The sequence below is a fragment of the Pterocles gutturalis genome, unplaced genomic scaffold (genome assembly GCF_000699245.1).
Source record: "Pterocles gutturalis isolate BGI_N339 unplaced genomic scaffold, ASM69924v1 scaffold12068, whole genome shotgun sequence".
NCBI classification, from domain to species: domain Eukaryota; kingdom Metazoa; phylum Chordata; class Aves; order Pterocliformes; family Pteroclidae; genus Pterocles; species Pterocles gutturalis.
In genome coordinates this window covers 11,855-36,526 of record NW_010125680.1, presented here as the reverse complement: position 1 = coordinate 36,526, position 24,672 = coordinate 11,855, and the positions used below count along the sequence as shown (strand labels likewise).

At 48.1% G+C, this 24,672-nt stretch overlaps 1 protein-coding gene across 1 annotated transcript in view; it reads left to right on the top strand.

The window, feature by feature from the left end:
- Positions 1-817: 817 nt before the first annotated feature.
- PIGQ (phosphatidylinositol glycan anchor biosynthesis, class Q) overlaps positions 818-24,672 on the top strand; it is a 28,924-nt gene continuing 5,069 nt past the window's right edge. Inside the window, exons 1-8 of the mRNA XM_010078665.1 lie at positions 818-1,491; positions 7,387-7,518; positions 8,696-8,816; positions 14,215-14,341; positions 15,342-15,495; positions 18,043-18,154; positions 19,983-20,063; positions 21,055-21,169. Of these exons, the coding sequence (XP_010076967.1) occupies positions 818-1,491; positions 7,387-7,518; positions 8,696-8,816; positions 14,215-14,341; positions 15,342-15,495; positions 18,043-18,154; positions 19,983-20,063; positions 21,055-21,169 (1,516 nt within the window). The remainder of the gene's footprint in view (positions 1,492-7,386; positions 7,519-8,695; positions 8,817-14,214; positions 14,342-15,341; positions 15,496-18,042; positions 18,155-19,982; positions 20,064-21,054; positions 21,170-24,672) is intronic.

Below are 24,672 nucleotides of genomic sequence, written 5' to 3'. Positions count from 1 at the left end.
AGACATTGTCAACTGCCTCAGAGCTCCTTTGTGTACAAGTCTTACAAAGCCATTGAAGGTGTTTTCTTAATAGCATGAAGAAAAAGATTGTAGGTAAAGAGCACTGGTAAAGCAGAGATTCTTCTCCTTTTATAGGATCTCGTATCTCATGAATTAAAACTACGGTGTAAACTTCAATGAATTCATCGCTATAGTCCCTTTTGACAAAATTATCGTCTCTGTTTCCAGATGAGGGGAGTGAGACAGGAGGAGATGAGAGATCTGACCACGGTTGTTGCAGAGCACAGCTCAGGGTTCCTAGATGATAAGGGAGGCTTGGAAATTATCTGGTTTCATGGCATAAACCAACACTGACTGTCGGTAAGAGAAGGAAATACTCCCCAGAGGTATCATGGTGTGCTGCTGCCAGTCCCTTCTCTAGGAAGGGCTCAGGTGCCTCCAGTGTCGGATCCAGGATCCGAGGCTGGATGGATTCTGATCTTGGCTGGTCTGATGGGCTGTGCCTGTCAGTGTGCCATCACGAGAGACTGCTCCAGGGCTCAGAGCAGGGCTTTGCTAAGAAACTCCAGGCTCGCCACCCCTCTCTTCAAAGACCGCGGGTTATCAGGAACCTCCTAAATACCCCTCTGAGGTGTGTGTATCTGTTCGCTGTCACTAATGTCGTTATGCCAGTGGTTGGACTTGGTGTTTTCAGACTTGATTGGGCCCGCTCACTGGTGACCTGCGTCAGCTCAAATTTTCCTTGCATTTAATCGCCATTCTCAAGTTTTTTTTCTCTGTTTATTGGCAGGTGTACTGTTCTTCCAGAGTCACTGCCATGGTACTTAAGGTCTTCTTTCCGTCATGCTGCTCCTTGGCAGAAAGTGGCATTTTAATCGGCCGCTGGATCTCGGAACAGAACTCTGCCGTTATCCTTGCCGTGGTTCATTTCCCCTTTATTCCTGCCCAGGTGAAGCAGTATCTCAGTGAAGTGCAGCGAGTGACTAAAGTCAATGTTTCTGTGCTCGGCTCCTGGAGCAACAGCAAACAGGAGAAGGAAGAGAGTCTGAGTAAGTTCTTGGAAGACCTGGGGACAATATTCACCCATGAGCCATGGATTCAGATAAGCAAAGAGGGAGACAGCAAATTCTGGAGCTGTTCCACCCTTCAGAAGCACTCGAACAACCCCAAGGAGGAAGAAATCATCTTGGTGTACTATGACCAGCGCAAAGTCATGCTTTCCCATCTGCATCCCCCTCTGGACACAGCCACCTCCACTGACCACACCGCAGATGACACTTCAAAGCTCTCGGCCATCTTCGACACCGTTGCGAGGAGTAAGGTGCTGTTCATGACAGACAGGTACGACGATGGACCCATCAAGCTCACCCACTGGCAGTCGGACGGCGTTGAGGCCAGTATCATCGTGGAGCTGCTGAAGCAGGCAGCTGTGCCTGCGTGCATGCTGCTGACGTTCCTGCTGTCACTGATCGCTGGGGTCTGCAGGAGCAGGTGAGTGATGCGACATCGACCAGCTGGTGTTTTGCGTGGAAATGTGGTTCATGGTTAGGCATCTGCCGCTCTGCATGTTTAGTGATTCTGCCCCTCTATTCTGCTCTGGTGAGACCCCCCCCCGCAGTGCTCCCCCCCGCCCTGGGGTCCTCAGCACAGGACAGACACGGAGCTGCTGGAGCGGGGCCAGAGGAGCCACGGAGATGGTCCGAGGCTGGAGCAGCTCCCGTGCGAGGACAGGCTGAGAGAGTTGGGGGTGTGCAGCCTGGAGAAGAGAAGGCTCCGGGGAGACCTTCCAGCACCTTCCAGTGCTGAAAGGGGGCTACAGGAGAGATGGGGGGGCTCTGGATCAGGGGGTGCAGGGACAGGACGAGGAGGAATGTTTTTAAGCAAAAAGGGGGGAGATTGAGATGAGATGTGAGGAAGAAATGTTTTCCTGTGCGGGGGGTGGGGCAGTGGCCCAGGTTGCCCAGAGAAGCTGTGGATGCCCCATCCCTGGAGGGGTTCAAGGCCAGGCTGGATGAGGCTTTGAGCAACCTGGGCTGGTGGGAGGTGTCCCTGCCCATGGCAGGGGGGGGCACTGGGTGGGCTTTAAGGTCCCTTCCAACCCAAACCATTCTGGGATTCTGTGATCTGCAGGGTTGCTGCTCAGCTGCAGTAAGAAATAGTCGATCCAAAGTCATTTCTTTCATCAGTACCAGTCACATCGTATCTCCTGGTACTGCCTGTGTTTTTATGGACCTGATGTGCCTCTTGGGTATCTGCTTTTCTGGTCTCTGAGATCACCGGTGTGTAAAAGGGCCTTTAGATGGTACAGCAGGTGACACAACAGGTATGGGCTGTGGAGCAGGGCTCGAGCTGAGAGGTGAACTGTGGAGCTTCTCAGAGAAGAGGTCCTTGCCGGGTGGTCCTAGCCACAGTGCAGCCCCTCTTACGCACTAGAACCCCAGCGGCACAGTCCAGCAGGCTGTGGTCAGGCTGAGGGACCTTATGTGACCACAGGACAGGACACAGAGCTGTGATGCCAAAGTGGGGTTACAGGCGAACCAGCTGATACGAGTCTCAGTTGTGAGAAGGGTGGAGGGAGGGGCTGCTGCTCGTGTCAGTCCCACCACAGCCACAAACCAGCCCAGTATAGAACAGTGGTGTGTCAGGTTCCACAGGCAACAGCAGGCAGAGACACCCCTGGATAAACCTGCTGTTGGAAGCAGGCTGCTGCAGAGCTGCTGTTAACGTTTGGAGAGCTCCATGGAAAACGTGAGGCTAAAGGCTTCCTCAGACATGGTGACAAGGAATGCTGGTCTGCAGGAATCCGGGGTGAAATCCCATTGCACAATGGTGAAACTGCATAGGATGCTGCAAATTTAATGCACGGCAAGTGCTCACACTGAAAAGGAGCTCTGAGCAGATTTGAAGGGGAGAAGCTTCTGCGTGTAAGGCTTAATAACACGTCTGGTCAGCCTGCCTGGAGAGGCTGTGCTGGAGAGGGGAGGGGAGCTCAGCTTCCCAGCTGCAAGGGGACACTTTGATTGATGAAATTTGGATAACAGCTACTAATGTATTTATAGATAAATCTTCTCAAGTGCAGCCTAAGGCTATGGGGAATGGAGTCTTTTAACATGTTTCCAGTTGTATGATACTGTCGTAAAAAGTTACAGTGGAAACTCTTTGTACGCAAAGATTTTCTGAACAGCTGGGTTACGCATTTTGGTACACAAAGGGAACACTGTCCGGTTTTGGATGACTCTATTGGAAGACATTTAGGGTCAAACCCAAACCTGATACAGTCAGGGACCCCTGGTTCCTGGGACTGCTCTGTAGACACTGACTATGGTTAATGGTTGTTAATGGTAACTAAGTTAATAGTTGTTAATGGTAACTAAATCATGACTTTGTGGTTGGGTAGAAGATGGGCAGTCAGCTCTGAAGGTCCTTTTCTGGCTGTCCAGGGACTGTGTGTGACTATCAACAAACAGGATGATCCTTTTCTGGGGGGTGCTTGGTCTCAAGGTCAGACCTGTCCACCTGGATCAGGGACTCCGACCAGGCTGAGAGTCGGGTTAAGCCCAAGCCTCGCAGGTCTCTGGGAGGCCACAGCTGAAGCATAACTTGGGAGCTCCAGCTGAGTCTGGCAGGTTGGGCGCAGTTAGCCGCTACCCAGCTTATCAGCAGCTATTCTGATTTCAGCTTTTCCTAAGCCCAGCATGGACATTTGGAGGCAGAGCAGCAGCCGGGCTGGCAGCCAGCTGTACCTACCAGCAGGCAGAACGCGAGGCTTGCTGTGCGCAAACCTAGGCTGAGCTTGGTCCTAACCTTGAGAGGTAGATACACATTTCTTTCTGCTTTATTTACCCATTGTATCAACATGACATTTACTTATCTTACAGGTGTTTTAAAACATCAGTCTTAGAGAACAGAGGTTAGCACCTGGCTTTATGACAAACCTCCTGCCTGCCTTTCTTAGTCACTTGATGTAATTTGGTTCAATTTACCCCGTGATTTGTGGTACAAGCTCCTTTGTGCCAACACACACAAGGCAGGGAGGGTTCAAGGATATTACTTGAAGGTGTCCTTCCAGTCCCCTCCTCCCTGTGCTGGGACAGGACAGCCCATAAAATAGGATCTATCAGGTTTTTGCTGCTTCTGGTTACCAGACTTCTTTCTTTCCCAGCTTTTAGTAATGGGAAGGGATGCTCAGCTTTGAAAAGCTGAAGAAAGAGATCAGGGATGTCCTCTCTGGCTGCGGAGGCTTGGGGCTTTTTTGAACATGCCGCCGTTGTGTGTTTGCGCTGGGGAGGCAGGACAGCAGAGTTAGACATCTCAGAAGGTGAGCACTGACATCCATCCAGGCTGGCAAAGTGCTCTCAGCTCCTGCACATCTCAAATTAAGGCATTTCTTCAGCACCACCTTGTGCTAAGGGGGGGCCATTGCAGTGCTCTCTGCAGAGGGACTTGCCTGCAGGATTTCCGTTACCGCTGAAGGTCTCGAGTGTGCTGTTGGGGACAGCAGGATGATTTAGTATTGAGGCAATAAACTGTGTGCTCCTTTTTAAAAAAAATACATTTACAAACACTGTGACCTCTGATTCCTCATCCAGAAGGGAGGCACTGTTCCTGCAGCGGAGCAAAAGGACAGCCGGAGGTTCTGGTTAATGGAGCTGTAACATTTGGGTGTGATCCTGGTTTGGAAAGATTGCTTTCCATCCAATATCTGGAAAAATCCACTCTTGCTTTTGGAAAAACTTGGATTGGAAAATCATGACTTATTCATGCAGGCTATGTTAATTTATTGCTAAAATTCCTTATATTTGGAAATACTCCAGAGATCTCCTGCTGCTTAAATAATGCAGTGACACAACATCACTGGTTTTGGTTTGGGTTTTTTTTTTTTAAATTTGGTTGGTTTTCCATTGCGCTTCTGAAAATCATTCCATAGACTGTGTGGTAAACAAGTGGGAGCATTTATGGCAACGCATAGTCGGTATGCAAAGGGGTAGGAGACCATGCAAGAAATATTTTTGGCTCTCTTCGTCAGTGCTCTTAGAGATGGGAGTTTCCATTGCACATCTTGCAACCATTATACAGAGCTTTTTACAGTGTGTTTGTGTTTTGATTTAAGCAAGTATGTATGTATTTACTTTCCGAAGAAAGTATGTAAGGGGAATAGAGGTGGTCCTCTTGATGTTAAGTGAAAAGAAAAGAGAATCAGTCGTAGCACGGACAAGCACAGACCTCTGCTGTGTCTTTTGGGCCCATCCTGTTCGGTCAAGATGATGAGTTTACCCATTGGTGCACGTGTTGGGGGGTCTCCTGGAGATGAGGCTGCCTTGGAAATCATTCTCACTTGTGCAAGACATTCCTCGGGCAGAAGAGAGCAGCAGCCTGTCCTTCGGTGTGGGAGACAGGGGGTGTCTGGTCGGTGGGTGACCCCCAAGCTGGCTGCCCTGGGTTTGGGGAGTGAATGGTGGGAGACGTGCGTTGTGGGAGAGGAGGGGGAGATGGCCAGCCCGGGGAGTGCTCAGCACAGAGCCCTGGAGCCGCTGCTTTCTGCTTGAACTGAGATGGTCTGGCAGCTGGTGGCTTGACCGGTAATTTTTCACCTTCAGTCGTCTGTACATAACCACACGGACAGAGCATTTCTCCTTCCCCCTTCTTTGCATTTCACCTGCAGTTCTCTGCTCTCACAAAGGTTTGCCAGACCGGAATTTGTAACCACTGGGCTAGGATATAATTGGAAGAGAAAACTCATCTGCACTGGTGCCTTGGTGAATTTGTGAACCCAGGTGTTGGAGATCGGTGGCCAGTGCGGTCGCCCACCATGTCTCCCCCCCCTGCCCCACGCTCTTTCCTCCGCCGCTGCAGATATCACCTCCTGACACGTCAGCTGAGGAACAGCGCGTTCATTTGTCTCCAAGGTGGGAGGCTGTAAGGAAGGGCTGAGTAACTCGGCAGCCTCAAATTAAGAAGAATGATTCACAGCACACTGCATGTGTTTCAGAACCAATGGATCTGAAATGTGGATGGGGAGGGGAAGGGGGGGCTTCAGCCCTCTATTTTTAAAGCTGACAAACCTTGCATGAAGGATGGCTCAGGAGGATGGGGGGAGGAAGGAGATAGCAACCACAGTGAACCCAGCGAGCCATACCTTTGTGATTTGTGTAAAATGTCCAAAGAGCAGCCGGAGCCCCAGTCTGCCCATCCTGCGTTTGATCCTGGCCGGTCCCGATGGCACGCTGCTGCGGGACGGCAGGCTGAGGTCCTCCAGATGAAACCTGGGGAGGCACGCACGCTTCGCAGGGACGTCTCCAGGCCGTGCTCACTAATGATCCAAACAGCTGGGCAATTTCAAAAGTGAAGCAGGATACCAGGAATAATTTCAGCGTTTGGAATGAATGTAAACTGAAGGAACATGCCAAAGCGATAAGAGTAGGTGAAGGAGTAGAATATAGATACCTAGACCCTTAATAAGAAACAGTGAAACGCTGTGAAAATAGTGAACCAACCATTGTGTACAGGAAAGAAGTGATCCAAATTATGTCCACATCAGAATTTATTCAACAAACACGGTGCTTTGTGTTGTTGTACCGCTGCTGAGCGTTCTTGGACCAGCCTGCATCCAGTGGTATCATTTTAGACTACACAAATCCCCGTCGTTCCTTTCTTCATAGGTTGTGTGGTAATAAAACAAACTCCCAAAAATAATTGAGCATCATTTAGTACTTTTCTTCTGAGTCATAAAAATAGAACCATGTGAATACTTCCTCCCCTACAAGCCTAGTGTGGATGTTAGCTTTGAAACCTACTTAAATGCTAAATGTCGTGTTGCCCTTGGCAAGGCAGTGGAGAGAAGACAGAAATGAAGACCCTGACAAAGAAATTCGGAAGTAATGAAGAGAAAAAGAAGAAAAGGATCGAGTGGAAGATAAAAGAGGGAGAAAGGGCCAGAAACTGTGCTCACGGTAGATAGAGCCTTGTGGTATTGGGATTTGTGGAGCGGTTGCTCCATGTTGTGTTGTTGTGGTGTGCACACAACTGCCTTGACTCCAGTCTCCTGGAGACTCGGAGCGGCATGCAGTCCCACTGGGGTATCCCGAAGCACAGGGTGGGATCAGGATTGCATTCTGGCTTCCTGGGAAGAGCGAGGCACTTGGTTTTACAGAATGGAAATGGGAGGTTGGGGTGTCACCTTTAGATGTCTTGATCTGGAAAGGCTGCCTTAATTCTGTTAACCTTGAAGAGAGTGGCTAACATCTCATATTCTTTAATGATCGTATGTTGACTGTCTCTGGTTGCACAACCTTAACTTTACACCGAATGTTTTGCCTGGAGTTTGTTTGCTGTGCATCCTGCTCGATGGCAGAGGCAAAAGGGGACGTTCCCACGGTGTTTCCGCAGGGTGCTGAAGGTCTGGCCTTTGTCTTTCTTATGGAGCAAACTCTCAACTTGTGAGCAGCTGGGACATCGCCTGCAGCACCTCCAGCTCATCAGCAGCAACAAGAAGGCTCAGACCCAGGCTCAGCTAATGAGGTACGGAGTACACATAACCTCATGCGTGTCTTTGCTCTAGCCCTGTCTCCTCTGGGGAACCCAAACCGTGGATCCTGTGCCCGCACAGCGCTACAGGGTCCTCGCTGCACCATGTCACGTTGCCTTGCTTGCTCTAGTCCCTGCTAGTTTGCAGATCTTTACTCTGCACTCTGTTTGTATTAATTATGCCTTTTGCCAGATTTAGGCCTTTTTCCCTAGCCTGGGAAAGGCAACCAGGATCTTGCCCATGGAAGGCTTGTGCTGCACCCATGTGTGCAGTGCTTTGCTGTCACTGCTCCCACAAGGTCACTGCTTTCACAGATGCTGCTGTTAACCAAAAACTTCAATCGGGATTCAGTGGCACTTTCCAGAAGAGCAGAACAGTTTAAATGCTCCCCTTTTCCCCTGCTCTTTTGGGGGAATCTTTCTTGGGGTGACTGCAGACCAGAGACTCCGAGAGCAGTAACAAAGTCAGCGTAACAGAGAAGGCAAACAGGCAGCACGGTGAGTGGAAGAGGGAGAGGCAGAGATCTGAGACAGATATTGAATGCCCCGTGGCCATTACACAGCGAGGCTTGTTCCGTGTGGTTCTCTGATCCTGCAGTAACAGGCTCCCAGGGAACACTTAAAATAGATTAGCAGATTTGAAGGCCAGAAGTAACTGTGATTGTTTAATCTGATTTCCCAAATAACTCACGTCGTGGAATTTCGTTCAGAAACTCTAGCAGTGAGGGGGCTGTTCAGCAGCCCTTCTGGGTACATTTGTGTACCCAGAAACACTATTTTTACATTAACTAGTGGTTCAGCTAAAGTGTACCTCCTGGAAAGCCAGCTGATCTCAGTGTGGAAGCTCCAGGTGCTGGTGCCCTTAGTGTTGGTAAATCCCCCCCGAGTGTATCTATACACACTTTGTCTGACATTCCTCGTTGTAGCTCCAATCCCACCCTTCACCCCCCTTACTCAGAAGGGGTTTGTGGTGTGGCAGGCTCCGAGTGGCTCCGTGTTTGCCCACAGAAGTAGCAGCAAAAGATGTCTACACCATGGCCCTTCAGTAAATTGTCCCGGTGTCCCTGGGACATTAAAGATGCTATGTAAGGGAAGCTGACAATTGTCATTGAAACATGAAACGCCGTCCTTCCTTTTGCTCTAACACTGTTTCTTTTTATCTTGCATGCAGGAAAGCCAACATCTTTGTCTCTCTGCTGATTGATGTGGCTCTGGGGATACTGCTGATGTCCTGGCTGTACAGAAAGAACCGAATTGGGCACCTGGCTGATGCTCTCATCCCCGTGGCTGATGTAAGTCTGGCTGGAGCCGTTCCTCTTTCACCTGCTGTGGGTACTGAGCAGCTCTCGATGCCTGGGGTAGCTGTAAGGAGGCAATGCCTAATGCACCGGGATTTCAGAGAGTCCTGTCTGAATCCTTGCAAATTAGATCTCCTGAAGAACAGTGAAATCTTCAAACCAAGCCTGCTGGGGCTGCTCAGAATGAACACGGCTCTGCTTTGCGTGTGCAGTGAATGGTAATTAGATGTTTACTGGAGGGCTGCTCCAGCTCCTAAAGTAACAATTATGGCTTGGGCAGAGTTCTGCAGCTGCAGGTTGAGTGGTTATCAAGCCAGAATACTTTATTCTGGAGTCGACAGGAAGTGTCTTTGAGTTGTTGCTATATGGGGTGTTTAGGGGAAAAAAAAGCTGCAACCTGAGCTGGATCTGATAAACTGCTGAAAAGTCAAACTTGATAGGCAGTGCAGCTGTGCTTGTGAAAAGGAATTTCGTGGGGAAATCCAAAGGTGTTCACTAGTCAGGATATAAACACCTGAAATCCTGTGTAAGAGCTCTGGTGTACAGATAGTAAACCAGGAGAACTTGCTGTGTCCTGTGGTTTTCTCAAACATAACTCCTCCTGCCTGCTAAGATCCCTCAGCATCAGCATAAATTAATGAAGAGCAAGTATGACGCACACTGTCGTGCTTTTCTGGTGGTTTGTCTTCGGTGCAGTACTCCGATCTATCTGTTTAGTGGCAGTAAGGAGCACACAATGTACTGCAGAGGCTGGAGACCAGACCACTAATCTGAAGCTAGCTCTGTTTTAAGGGCTTCTCTGCCATGGGAGTGCGTGTGCAGCCACGCTGAGCACTGCCATGCAGCTGCACAGCCTAATCCTTTCTCTGCCCACTTTCCTTCCATTTCTGGGAGAGAAGGTGGATCTTTCCATTGGTTTCTTTCTAGCAGCTGGGGAACATCCTCTCTTTACTCTTTCTCCAGCTTCTTGGTTGGGAGGAATTTTATTCTGATACAAGAATTCCAGCAGCGATTAATTTTTTCCTACTTATCCTGTCTTTCTTGGGAAGAGCTCATGTTTCCCTTGGTGATGGTCTGCTTGGTCCACCTTTTAAGTGTTACAAGCCATAGGTCTCTGACCATTCTTATATACGCTGTGCTTTCAGAAAGTATGTATGGAGTGTCCAGCATAGCTGTGGATCATTATTACTGCTATTCTTGTTGTCTTTCATAGTCAAACTTTTCAGGATTTCATGTTCTAAGGATTGCTGCAGACACTGTTTGGCAGCAGTGGTGGGGTAGAAAGGACCACAACACTTGCAATACTCTTGCGCTTGTATTTGAGCTATGCACTAAAAATATTTTTCTAAGTCTTATTGCTAAGTCTTTTCCCTTACAGATATTTCAGCCAGAGAAGTTTAAGTTCTTTAGAGCTCTCCTTGCAGGATTACTGTAAGCGTCCAGCTCTCAGAAATCTGATTTCTTAACAAGTATGCAAGGAAGCGGCTCTTGGCTGCGTTCCTGTTTGCACAGGTGGTTCCAGGAGGGGTTCCATCTGCGCGGTGTCTTTGGCAGATGGATGCTCTCCGTGCTCAAGGTGTGTCCAATCCCAGCACCTGTCCTGGATGGGCTTGCTGGTGAGAGTTGCTCGTTCATTCCTCTTTCAGTAATTTAGCTCTCTGTCACTCAACTTACACATCACAGTGGCAGTTATTTTCACAGTGTCACCTATGTGTGTGGACTTCATTGCCTCGGTGTCACCAAGAGCTGTTTACTCACTTTCCTGGAAGTGCCGACTCCTCCTTGGCTGGGTGGCCTCGTGGTCCATCAGTGCCTTTCTTCTCCACTTCTCCAAGACTGCCAGTTCTGGCCACTCACAACTCTTCTTTCTTCCCAGCCTTACTTTCTTCTTTCAAGCATGTTAGATTGTGGACATAAAATCATTTGGAGTCCTTTTACTGCCTTCGATGGGCATTGATTTATATGCGTTTATATGCAGGCCTTAAAAAATGCAGATCTGCATGATCCCAAAATATCCCAATGACTTCAGCATGTGGTGTGCAAGCCAGCACCACTTCTTTTCCAGTATGACAGCAAAATCTCCCCATAGCCATTCAGCAGTAGGTTTCCTCTGTGCTGCTGAGTGTCCATCTGGTACGCATTATTCCCATCACTTGGGCTTTCTCAAGTGCTTGCGTGTTGCCAAGTTCACTAACGCAGACTTTCCCATGTGGAGAATGAGTTACTTCTCCTTCCCTAATGTTGCTTGCAATTCTGCTTTTGGAATGTGCCCCAGATCTGATGATGGCATTGACCTTACATCTCTGTGTCTGTTAGTAAGCAGAACATTTTATATCTATTTTAATAAGATTATTACATATTATAAGGTTATATACATAACCTTATTGATTTCATTTATTTTAATATTGACAAACTAACCTTATATAACATATAACCTTATTGGTTTGATTGATTGATTTTCATATTGACAAAATCGCAGCTCTGTAGGGACTGGATACAGTGCTCACTTTTTCCCCCAGCAAACACCTCTCTGGAAGGAAGCAGATGCAGGTGGGTTATTTTAGCTCTCAACAACTACCAGGGTCACAAGCTCAGCCTGCCGACGTGAGGATCAAGCCGTGTTCCCTGGCCATCATCCGTCGTCCCCTGATATAATGGTTCTCAAATCAGCACTTAGGTAGCGGTTGTTGATGATGCACAAGACATCACTGGCTGCAGCTCCCACTTTCCCAGCTTGATGGGCTGTGCTGTGCTGGCTGAAATAACGAGTTGCTTTTGTCAGTAAATGAGGCAGATGTGATTCAGAGACACCTAGGGAGCAACTGGCGGGTAGCTGTATGCAATACGAAGGACTGATTTTTTGGAACAGGCTTTCAAATCCAAGAATGGAAAATGTGAATAATCTTCTCTCTGTAGGTGCCCTCACAACTCCTACCCTCCTCCTTCCTCTAGCTCCCACCAGGCTTCCCAATGGTTGTCCTTGGTTTTGCCTTCTGCAAAACAGCCTTCTTTCAAAAATACCCGATTCAAAGAGCTACATTTGTCTCTTTTAAGAAGAAGAACTGCTTATAAACCATCTTCTTTTTTTTTCTCCTTCACCTCTTTCATCCTTGCTGATGTCTCTTTTTCTTAAACTGTAATCTCTTTGAAACAGTGAAGTGTTTATCATAGATCCTGCCTCCAAAAATGTTACTGGGGCTTAGAGATAACTGGATGTAAGTTCCTATTCAGTCATGTTCTGCTAATCCGTAAACAAAGCGAACAGCGAGGATGCTTCCTGGAAAATACTCTTAGGTGTTAATTTGCAAAACAGTATCACTTAGAGCCCCAAACGCCTGCAACAGACACAGGGCGAATGTGTCGGGTAGGGAGTGCTTTGCTCTGGCTTGTGCTGGATGCTCTGCTCAGGAGCTTGCCTGGTGCTCTTCCCAGTGCCCACCTGCAGCGTCCTTCTCCATCGAAGTCACATCACCATTACACCATCTGCATATGGAGAGTAGAAAGAAGAGCATGACAGGAAAGAAAATATTTCCACAGTGCTCTCATCGAAACCATGTTAGCTTTAGACTCCACTCTGGTAATGTCCCTACAGCCCTTTGTGAACCACTTCCATGTAAATCACTGCGTCTTATTTATAAATACCGGCCACGTTCAGTATTCGTGACTGCAACAGGAGATCGTACTCCTTGTCACCTTTTCTGATTCTGCTTGCTATTGATCAGTCCTAAAATATCTGTCTGGAAAACATCCTGCGAGGTTGTGCCTTCGGACTATGTTTGTAAATCCTTCGCCCAGCTAAATAACGGCAAGGTAGGGCACCTTCCCAGAGCTACGTGCCCTCTCAGAATTTAGTAGCACCTCTGGGACTGGCAGCCTCCAGGAGCATTCAGTGCTGAAGTACAGCCCTGCTGAAGGACTGCTTTCAAGCATTTAAATATTTCATTACAATCCCCAAATGCTTTTTCTGAGTTACCAATCCAACACTTTAAATATTAAAAGCAGTCTATTTATAAAGTAGCTAACACTTCTCAGCCACAGAGGTAAGATCCATGGGTTCACATCAGTTCTGACTTGCAGGGAGATGTTTTAAGGGACGTTGAGACAGAGGGAAAATGAATAAAATAAAAAGGTGTAGAAGATGGAGCTCTTAATTTTGCTGCTACACTAAAAGTAGATGTTTACAAACTCGTTTTGCAAGGCTCCTGTTGGTTAATAAATAAAACAGAATCATTCTTTGGAAATTATTTGCCCTTGGGGAAATTGTCCATGTGACTGATGGGGAAAGTAGGCTACAGTGCACCAGCTCCAGGTAGCACGTGTTGATTCTTCTGTGCGTGCACCATTTGCAGTGCAGTTCGCATCCATGGTCTTGGCTGTAAGCGGGGTTTTCAGAGGTGGAAGGCTGTTACTCACAATCTCTGTTCATGCAGGACAATGTGAGAGGTCGCTTCTTCCAGGTACGTTCCCCACCTGTTACCGCTCTCCGCTACCTCCATTCACAGCCTGGTGAATGCACTTCACCGGTGGTTTCAGCTGCAAACTGCCGAGGAGCAGAGCCACCCCATCCCCTGCCCTGCCCACTGCAAGGAGACCTCTGGCAGAGCAGCAAGGTGGAGAGGGAAAATCGGTAAAGAACATTAAATCGCCAGAAATTGTCGGTCAAAGTCCTCAGTGATTTGGGGATGATCAGGCTTGGTTCTCAGGGACTCGGAGGGCTTCTTTGCTTTCTGGGATGCCATGGGTACCTCTGGGAAGTCTACAGGAGAGATGAGATAGTGTCAGACGTGGTCAGTGGTATACACCATGGTTAATCCTGCCTAGTGCACCACAGAGTATCCAGAAACGTTGTTTGTATATGAAGTATGTTTATATAATTGTTTTTCTGCCCTGCTGTAAACACATACAGGTTATTTTGTGGTAAAAAATTGCCTTTTTTGCCCACGAGTGCACAGCCATTGTACCCCTTTAAAACTCCTGACAGCCTCCCCCATAGTCAGATTGCTCTCTCAGTTCTGATTTTTCAGTTGACTGTCCAACGATGGTTGTTTGTGCACTAGCACTTGCCATCTGTTTCAAGAGCTCTCATTACACCACAAAATCACACTGTGCCAGTTCACCAGAGATGGCCACAAACAAGCACCGGGTTTGTGTTCTCAGCCTTGAGACCATTCCAGCAGTTCAGCTTCCTCTCTGCTGTTGTCTTTGGGTTCAGTAAGGAGTCAATAAAGGTGCATTTCTGATTTAACTGCTTGTCTGTAAAGTCATCATTTGGATTTTTGGTTTGAATGGTGTGGTAGGAATACTTTGGGGGAGCAGCATGTAGAGCACGCTGGATCTGGTCAGTGCAGGGACAGTGTTTTATCTCCGGTGCCTTGCTTCCATGTGTTTGTAGCACGTAGCTGAAGAGCTCCAGGACCTGCTCCAGTGGCTAATGGGAGCACCAGCTGGACTGAAAATGAACCGAGCGCTGGATCAGGTGTTGGGCCGCTTCTTCCTTTACCACATCCATCTTTGGATTAGTAAGTGCAATTGTTTAACTTTTCAGCCTCCCTTTTCATCTCTTCCCTCCCAAGTGTTTAATGTTTGCCTAGAGGTGAATAATGAATCAAAATGCACTTCTGCAAGTACAGACTTGTCGGCGAGTCTTCCTGCTGTGGGAACTCAGTTCAAAGTTGGATTCCCACACAAGGAAGTCATGCATATTAAATAAAGTGCTTGTACCGATGCTTTGCAAGAAGTGCAAGTCACGACGGAGCTTGCTTTCTTAGTGCATTAGTGGTGAGTGTCCAAGGAAAGGCTTTAGGTCTCATGTAGGCTCTTGTAGTCTTTGCCATTAAGAGGACAGGGATGAGAAGCACAATCTGGGGATGCAGATGCCAACCTTGTCTTGTCACTGACTTCACCTTAGTGCAATTTTGTTATTTCAAGTCCCTCCTTGAAGTAACACACCCTTGTTATCCTTGATGAGTGTCTTGGTGAGGAGTACAGTCATGATGGACGTGAACTCCTCGGTTGCTGTACTGATTGACTTTGCTCACCAATCGAGTATGGTCTCGTTTCTGTGACTTTGCTCCACTTTGGTGATGAAAAAGACTGTGTGCCTCCAGACTATTTTATGTTACAAAAGCCATATGGGATGGCGTATGTGGGAACAGGAGGAAAAGGGGAATGGTTTTGCAGTAAAGATTGTTGTGTGCAGTTAAAAGTGTAATTAGGTATCTGGACATAAACCTAGAAAAGCAAATCACACGTGAAGCAAGGTGACTGCTCTGTTCAAGCTGAGGATGTCCTCCCCTTCCTCACAGAGCTGCCCCACCAGACAGAAACCTAGGGGGAAGGAGAGTTTTTGTGGCCCTCCTAAGCAGAAGATGGCATCTGAAGGAGTTTTCCAGTTTTACTTCCATGTTTTCATTGCTCTGATTTCTGGAGCAATGTTCTGGGGCGGGGAGAATCAGTCTTTTGAGAGTGTCAGCAGGATGATGTCTCGGTCAAATCCTGACACTTTGCAATGTCCTCTAGGCTACATCCACCTGCTGTCCCCCTTCATTGAGATGATCCTCTGGTACGTCGGTCTGTCGGCGTGCCTGGGCCTGACCGTGGCTCTCTGCATCCTCTCCGACATCATCGCGCTTCTCACCTTCCACATCTACTGCTTCTATGTGTACGGAGCCAGGTGAGTCGATCTCCCTTGGTTGTGTTTTGGGTATGTTTGGAGAGAAGGACCACTGAACACTTGGGGCACGTGTTTAATTTGGGGAGAATTCAATCCTGGTGTAGTTCTCTTGAATTCACAGGTTAGCCACCAATTAATTTATGCATATAGAAGTCATGGCCGAAGCAGTACAAGCAACCAATTTTTCAGTTCTGTATTTAAATATTTATTATTGTGGCAGTGACCTGGAAAAATAAAACTACATGACAGGCAGAGGATGAGAAAGCAGTTCACCCCATCCCTTTGGCTCGGTGTTACAGTACTCTCTCCACTTGCACCCTACCCAGTAGTTTTGAGGGGGACTGGAGGAGAGGAGGAAAGGGGAACCCTTGTGCTTCTGGAGGAGCCCCCAAGTCCCTGCCTCTGCCCTGCTTCAGAGGCTCTTGTCTGTGTTGTGGAGTGCAGATGGCAGGTTTGGGGTTACAGCGTGGCTGTGACACCATCGTGGTGTCTTTGTCTGGACCTGCTGGAGGGACCCGTGGCCTGAGAGCCAGGCAGAGGCTCAGAGGGTGTGTATGGGGGTGCAGAGGGCTTTGGGGCACGTCCAGGGTTTGCACGGTTACTGTGCCCTGTTCCTGCCCTCCATGAGCACGTGCTGCAGCAAGGCATCGCGCAGCATGCCGGAGGATAGCTGCTCTTGCTGAGGAGATGAGAGACAAGGTAATAAAGACACTTTAGGCTTATAAAGTACAGAATGGTCGTTGTTCCTCCCCAGGCTGTGAGCAGAGGGCATTACATTGCAAGCAACAGAAGAAATAGAACTTTAGTTACAGGTAGTTTAGAGAATGGTTAGAAATATTGAGATATGATTGATGAATCAGGTCTGTTGGGAGCATAGGGCTTATGTGCGAAATCAGTGGTGTCAGCAATGGGGAGTCTCCTCCCAACACCTCTAATTACTGAAATTTCTGTTTTGGTCTGTGAGGAGTGGCCTGGCTCCTCCTAGTCACGCAGAAAGGGGAAACAGGGAAAGCATTTTCTCAGCTGGCTGTTTTTCCCTTGTGAGCTGCAGGAGCCAGTCTAGCCTCCTCAGATGTTCGTTAGAAGTATGAAGCAGGTATATGTTGTCTTGTCGCTGGCACCAAGCTGCCCCTGCTGTGCCAGGTGCCCCTATGGAGAGTCAGGAAGGGACAGCAGCCACCCACACCAACACAGCCACCACAACATCAGCTGGCGGAAGAATTGCTGATTCAGGTGCCGGTGAAGCCCGAGATCCCCTTCTGAAACAAACCACCCAGTGAAACGAGAGCGGGCGTGTGTGTGCAGGCAGCCAGGGAAGGTGGGGCAGCTGCTACAGCAGCAACACCCGCTTGGTGTCACATCAGGGGGAGCGTGTGGCCTTAGAGCCATGGGGCAGGTGTGTCCCAGCAACCTGGAGGAGTTGTCCTGGGCACCCTCCTGCATAGGGATTAGTGCATCGCGCTGTGCCTGCCAGTCTGAGGGCTCCCTGCCAATTCCTTGAAGCAGTTGGTGTTCCTCAAACCAGATTCTTCTCTTGGATAAGACTCATTGCCTTTGCTTTCACAACACTGCCTTGAAATCTGAGCAGCCTCCACGCCTTAACTAGGTTGGTTAACCTGTCTGGCTTTTGTAGCTCAGGCTTTCTCAGGCTGTGTTCTGCCCCCCAGACTGGCTATGTCCTTCTTTACATCCCTGTGTGCCAGACAGTGCTGCTCAGGGCTCTTCATGCCTCTTCTCCATCCCAGGGGCTCTTTCTTCCTCTATGTTATTCCGTAGAAGTCTCCATTTCCTACCCCTTATCACCCCGAGTTTCTCTCAGCTTTGCCATTTTTTTGGGAGGGAATTAGCTCCAAGTGTGGTAGCACCAAGTTGCAAAAGCCTAAGGAAAGGATGCAGTAGGGACCACCAGCCATTTAGTTGATCTCTTCCCACACTTAAGGATATTGGAAGCTGTGGGTTAGTAAAGAAGGTGCAGGGGCTCCTTTGCCTCTCTGTGCTGCGGAGGCAACATTGAATTGCCTTGACTCCAAGGGTGAGGGGTAAGAGCTTGGCCACTGCCGCCACGGAAGGGGTGTGAAGCCAGGGGAACAGGGCGGATCGAAACTGGAGAGACAGAGGTGAGCTCGGGGGAATGAGCTTGCTGCTTCCTTTGCTGCAGGGAAGGTGGTGGCATGGGGCTGGTGACTGCTGCGGCTCCCAGGGGCCACCCTCCAGCAGCACTTGCCACTTCCTATATGCCAGCATCGTCATCAGCAGGGGCAGAAATCGAGAGCCTGGCCACTGCCCAGGGCACGGCATGGCCATTGCCCTCTGGTGGTCCAGAGCTCCCTTCACTAGCCTGGTTTGCCCGTGCCGGGGGCCAGCCCAAGTACAGTTGACTGAGCAATTAGTGTTTTATCTGCGTCATTCGCAGGCTGGTTTCTTTTGCTGCCCCCAGTTCTGCGGCATCGGTAAGTGAGTGGGCACGGGGGTGTGATGCTGACAGCTGTTTTGTGTTGAAGCTCGGGAGCTCGCAGCTCTGATGCACAGCATCTTCTCTTTGCTCAGGCTCTACTGCCTGAAGATTTACGGCCTGTCATCTCTCTGGCGCTTGTTCCGTGGGAAGAAGTGGAATGTCCTCCGGCAGCGGGTGGATTCCTGCTCCTATGACTTGGACCAGGTAGTGCTGCAACGCCCGGGGCTCGCTGCAGGATGCTGCCCGCAGGCAATGCAATCCTGTCCTGCTTTGGCTAATATTGAGACAGAAGCCACGGGAGGCTTTGTGGTGCCCAGAACAAGCACTTCTGCAGGTCTTCAACCAAATGCTCAGACTCTGCTGCTCTGCAGCATCCCTTCCCTTCCCTGCGCGTTCAGGGCGCCTAATTCTGGCAGTTGCTGAGCACCTGCAAGCACCCTGGGGAACTGCAGTGGGTGCTGTGGATGCTCGCAGCTCCTGGAGCACCGGTGCGGGTACGGAGGAGGGAGGCGATTTAAAAAGTGGTGCCCAGCAGTGTTGCCACAGTAACGGAGGTGCCGGTGTTTCTATAAAAGCCCCGTTTCGTTCACGCTGCGCTGGAGCCTGGCCCACGCGTTCTCACTCCAGCAGCAGAGGCAGGTTTTTGCCAAACGCTGTAAGCTCTTTTTAATTTCTGAAGTGCCGTGCAGAAGTTCAGCAGAGCCTGAACTGCTCCACGCTGGCAGTTCCAAACATCACTAAAATAATATTTGGTAACTTCCAGGGCCCGTGCCTCTCTCTGCATTGCAGCAGATAACCTTGAGCTGCTTACATCACGGTGAAGGAGCTATTTTTCTGTGATCTGTTTTCTATTTTTCTTTGGTGATGGAAAAGTAAGAGCCTCCATGCCAGCAGCTTGCACCAGGGCTCAGTCCCCGGGTACTTTGAGGAGAGTTCAGGCTTCACCCTGCTGCTCGGGAGGCCAGGGGGAGTTGTGTCCTTGGCCTGGGTGGGAAGAGACATTCAAAGGAGACCTGAAGAGACTTCAGGAGATGTTCAACAACTGCAGTGGAGTGACAGAGGAGGGGAGAAACAACTGCTGCGAAGAGAACGGGCTGGGTTATGATCTATTTCTGGTTACGTGTGGAGAGCTGGGATGTGGATCCCCCTCAGCGACAGGGCTGGCTGGGTGATTTTCTGTTAGAATGTACCAGGGCCATGATCTCTTTTTGCAGAAACAGCAGCGCCCTGTGGTCCTGTGGCCTCTCTGTTCTGCAAGCGGTGACTGAAAATTGAAGAGCCAGATCCCTAGTTGTCATAAAACTGCATTTCTCTCAGTTGGAATGAGTTGGACTTACACCAACTGGGCTGGCCCAGAATAAAAATAAGTTTTTCTGTGGGCAGTGGAGCTAATGACACCTGCTTTCCTATGGTTTTTTCTCCTTCATCTTCTAAATATTGCTGTCCCCCACCAGTCTCACCCAGTTTCCCACTGAGCAGGAGGCAGAAGTCCTGTGGCTGGGCTGCCCAGCCGGCTGCTGCTGCTGGGAATGTTTACCAACCACATTTTGTCAGCTTTTCCCCAGCTCCTTGTTCCAACAGGAGAAGGAGGAACAAAAAGACTTCTCAATTCACTACAAAATTCCCTACCAAATTTCTGCTTCGTTTTACTCTTCCCCCTTTTTCTGGTAAAAACTGACCAATGGGTTTAAAACCAGTTAAATCCAAATGGGGATAGGGGCGGACAAACAGTGGGATCATATAAGTCTTGTTTCATAAGGAAGCCAGCCTGAAATAGGAAATCTTGAGTATTGTCTATAAAGGAAAAAATGCTGTCAGGATCCAGCTTCTTTATCTTTCCAAACCTCCTCCTATAATAAGGAGCCTTCTGAAAATACTGAAAATATTCAAGGTAACAGCATTATTCGCATAGGGAGTGAAAAAAATGTTAAGGAGTCTTGCAAACTTTCATTGTCTCACTGTTTCCATTTTATTTTATTTTATTTTATTTTGCCACTGCTCTGCTAATGACTGTGTTTCTTTTTTCCCCTAGTTATTTATTGGCACTTTGCTATTTACAATCCTGCTGTTCCTCCTGCCTACCACTGCGCTGTATTATTTGGTGTTTACCCTGGTAAGATTTAACCCTTGAAGCTAGTCCTATACTGTCTGCTGAGATATTAAAATAAAGTTTCCTAGTCATTTACTGTCATCCACAAAGAAAATATATGACTAGTCTAAACATCCCAGGAGGGGTTCTCGCACCGCCCATGCAGGCAAGTGGAATTCGGGATACGTGTTTGTTTTTCCCCAGAGGGAATTCCCAGTGAATCCCAGTCAGCAGGACAAGCTGTTCCACTCTCTTTCACTCGGAAGTCATTTTTTTGTCTTTCCATCCCACGTCTGGGGTGACGGCCCCTCTAGTCTGATCCAGAACTTTTTTTTTTCCAGAGGGTAACTTGCTGTGTTAAACGCTTTCAGCTGGGCTTTGGTCAGAGGGTTGGACTTTCTATTTTTCTTTTTTTCCCCAGTATGACCAGTCCTCTCCGAGGCCTGCCTGGAGCAAAGTTTTCCATAGACAGTAGCCATCACATGGTTTCACCATCTTTTTTTTTTTGAGCTTTCTCTTTTCAGCAAAAATGAATGCAGTCTGACAAAGGAGGTGGTTTAACCAGGGGACAGAAAACACAGAGCAGGAACCTCGTTTCTGAACACTTTGCACTTACGTAGATGCTCTCCATGTGGTTCCTTCAGGCAGAAATAAGTGACTTCAGTTCACTGTTGGAGAGAGAAAAATTTACATTCCCTGGTACACGGGGATGGAGTTCAGAAACAGCAGGCTGAACTCTCCCTGCTAGGCTCTGTTGAGAGCGGAATAGCTCTCACGTCCTCGCAGGTCACAGGCTCTGCAGCTGCAGGGGCTTCATTTCAGTCACACCCTTAATCTCAGGTTGTCCAGGAACCTCGTGCAGGGTCGGGATGCCCAACCCTTCCAGACATCCAGCCCACTTTGGGAGGCTTTAGCTTCGCACACAACGATGTCAGGCTGCAGATCAGCTCATTAATTTGCAAGTGTTGCATCTCCTGTTTCTCTGAGATTTCCTTATTGAACTGTTTCTCTGTAGCTGCGATTGCTGGTGGTGATTGTCCAAGGCCTGATACACTTGCTGGTTGACCTGATCGACTCTCTGCCTCTTTATTCCATCATCCTTCGGCTCTGCAGATCCTACAGACTCGCAGGTAAGTCCTCCAGCACTGCCCGTGCAGAAGTTCAAGGATTTTGCATTATGCATTTAATTTTGATGCAGGGGGCAGCTTCTGAATAGAAAGATGCTGCGGGGGCAGGACAGAACCTAAGCCTCAAGTCCTGTCCAGACAGTTAACCAGGTACTGTAGGATGAGGATGTAAATGGAAAGAAATTTGATGCTGAAGGAGAAACAGGAGCACCTTTACAAAGCCTGTGGCAACTAAAAGTGACATCCAGACAAGCACTATATAAATGAGTTCATTATTGGTTGTGGTTCTAGTGTACCAGGTCAGATAAAACCTCAGAGAGTTAAACAAGCTGTTTAACTTGGGGGCTTGGGCTCTGAAAAAATTACAGAAATACTTGGAACATCTGCTGGAACATCAAAGGGTTGGATCTACAGCGGCTGTGAATCAATGGAGCTGCTTCAGTTCTGTGCTGATTGACTAGCTGAAGTCCTGAGCTGAGGTGTTTGGATTCATTTCGGAGCTCTGGGCAGATTTCAGATAATCATTCTCTTTTTGAGACTGACCTGTCACCATTTTGAAACTAGTCATTGTTTTTCCACTTTTGGTAACCATCAGCTATGGTTGGCATCAGAGTGAAGTGTCCTTCTGAAAGGGGTTTAACTGTCACCAGCCATGGTTAACCTAGTTAAAATCAAGCAGATCTAAATTATTATCTCCCATCTGTTTAAAGAGCATGTAGCAGGATTTAAATATAACGAAGAGCTTGATCATCACTAAATCAAGGCTAGTCATCAAATGCAAAGGAACCTTGAGGCAACCGATAACTGATTTGTTTGCTGGAGCAGTGCCAGGCTCGATTTTTGGGAAGGCAGAGCTGATCCATGTTACCAACGCTTGCTTTTCCACGTGTGCCTTCAGCAGGTTCCCATGAATTTCCTTTCAGAAACTTCTTAACCCTTCAGGACTGTCTTTGGAGAGCAGGAGATTCTGCTGAAAAAACCTGACCCAGTAAGCAGCAGGACCCAGGGGAGAAGGAAATCTTGTTGCCATTGAGAGATAAAGTCATATATTCCCATCAGTCTTAGGTTCCTTCTCCTCAGTTTTTTTCAGCCAGCTGCCTTCTGCAGGGTAATAAGCCTCCACCCAGGTAGAGGATTGTCTTCTCAGTTGAGTTACCTGACTTTACTTTGTGAGTTGCCTGTTTGTTTGCTGCTCTTGAACATTTTAAGACAGAGAACACTGCCATGTCATGCTGCCTGCGAGATGAACAGGCATCTCAGAGAATTTCTGCAGCCTACGTTCCTGCCCCAGCACAAAAACGTGTCATTGGAGTGGGAACAGATGGAGCAGCTGAATCAAATTCAAAGGACTACAGAGAGTACACGTCACTTGGTGTCCTCACGGCTTAGGTTTTGCCTCCCTTTTCAGACTCAGAACTTGGATAAGACATCCCCTGGCATATGTTATGGCAGCTGATTTTACAGGCACCATAGTCAGGAATGGATAGCTTTTCTTGTCAGCAAGGGTTAGTGCAGTGGTTCAGTTCAGTTCAGTCATGGCATCTGGCCTCTACGTTCTTTGACTGGGTTTCTGAATTGATGAAGTATTCTATCGGTGAAGCCTGAGCTGGGATAGATGAATGATCCATCCGCACACCAGAAACAAAATCTGTATTTTCTTTCCACACATCAGAAGTGAAGTGCTTCAGACTTTAACAAGCCTTTTGCAAATATGTCAAGGCTGGTGTCCTCTCTGCAAGAGTTCTGTCTGCCTGGGGTAAGCTCAAGGGGTGCCACCTTGGCTGGGATGGGTACGCTGTGACGTCCATTTAGAGTGTGCAGTAAAGCATAGCAGTGAGGTTCAGAGGTCTCGGGCTGTGCCCACACCCAGCTTGCCAGTGTAAGTTTGGTCATACACAGGTCAGCTCCTTTTCTCTATACTTCTCTTGCCCTCTCGCCCAATACATAGATACATCACAAAACTTGGGGCAAGTTTGTCATGGTTCTGTAGGACCTGTCATGGTGGTGTCTGCGTGACTGCTGGAGTACAAACAAGCAGTGAGCTTGCTTTAGTGCATGGAACAGTTTAGGGTTCTTCTCTGCTAGAGTGATCTGCCGTAGACCGAGTCTTCCTGCTTCTGTGAATTGCTCAGACTCCTGAGCATTGTAGTCATCTATAGGTCATTCTAAAATACATTCGTAGCCTTTTTGTGTATGTATTTTCTTAGCAATTTAAGACCCTTGGACAATTAAGTAATATAATTAAGATTCTTAATCATTTTGCGGCTATAGAAGGGAAGCGTGTGGCCATGACCTACAGAAACAGCATTTTCTGGTCTAATGGACTGTTCCCAGGATAAGGCTCCAGGGTGCTTGACTGTGTACTTGAAACTTCGGTGCCCACTTGTTTCTGTCTCTCTCTGACAAGTTGCCTGCCTGAAAAGCAGTTCCTGGAATGGCTCAGACACTTCCTCATGGCCAAAACTCGGTGAATCACATTGAACAGTAAGCTCTCATCCAGCACATTTGCTTACTGAGACCCAGGGCACTCAAACATCTTTTTGAAGCCACTGGTGAAGCCCATGTTTCGATACAACCCAGCAAAACAGAGATACATCCTTCCTGTCTTACACACAAAAGGCATTGTGATTTGGGGAGACACTTTAAACCAGAGCTGTCTGCTAGACAAGAGCGTTCTCTCCCAGAAGGAGCAGACTGTCATTTTAATTAATTCAAATTATTTCAAAGAGAAAACATATTGTTTTTTTAAATGTGTAAGAGTCACGTAGGTACGATAGTGATGGGGCTTACACAGATGAAGAGTTTTATTTCTGTCTGTACTCCTGAGCCACTGTTTGATCTGAGCAGATCACTTCATTACTCTTGCCTCATCTTCTTACCTGTAGAAAGGAATAACAGGGGCACACTTGGCTGGTGCAGGTTTGCAGAAGAGGGATTGGTTTTATTTCTGTGAAGTGATTCAAGATCTTTAAAAGAAAAATGCCTCTCTTGTCCCAGCTGTTACCTTTGTTTGAGACGTTGCTTTAAATGTTCATGTGCAGTATGTCACCACTGGAATCCAAAATCTTTCCTATTTATCTCTAAAGTATTGGGAATGTAGCAAGTCCAAGAGGAAATACAAAAGTGGCAGGTTTGGTGGGGTTCATAGTGTATTAAAAACATCAGAATGCTGGGATTAATAGGCAGTGATTGCTTTGAAATGTCTCTAGTGCCTCCAGGCCAGCCGCTTTCCTCCCGTAGTCTGAGAGAGGAAGCGATTTGCACGTGGGCTCTGTCCACACCAGCACAAACTAAAGGTGAGTTCTCTGCCTGCTGTAACATAGAGTTCCCATTCTGATGGAAGCTTGGGAAAAGAGAAAGATTTTTCCAGTCCCTTGTCATCACCAGGTCTGGCTGGCTGATGTCTAGGCGTTGAGCTGTCTGTAGGACTGCATTTTCAAGCTGGAAGTCAGAGGGCTGCTTTTAACAGAGCCAAGAGAGACGCATCGTTTGTCATTACACCTAAA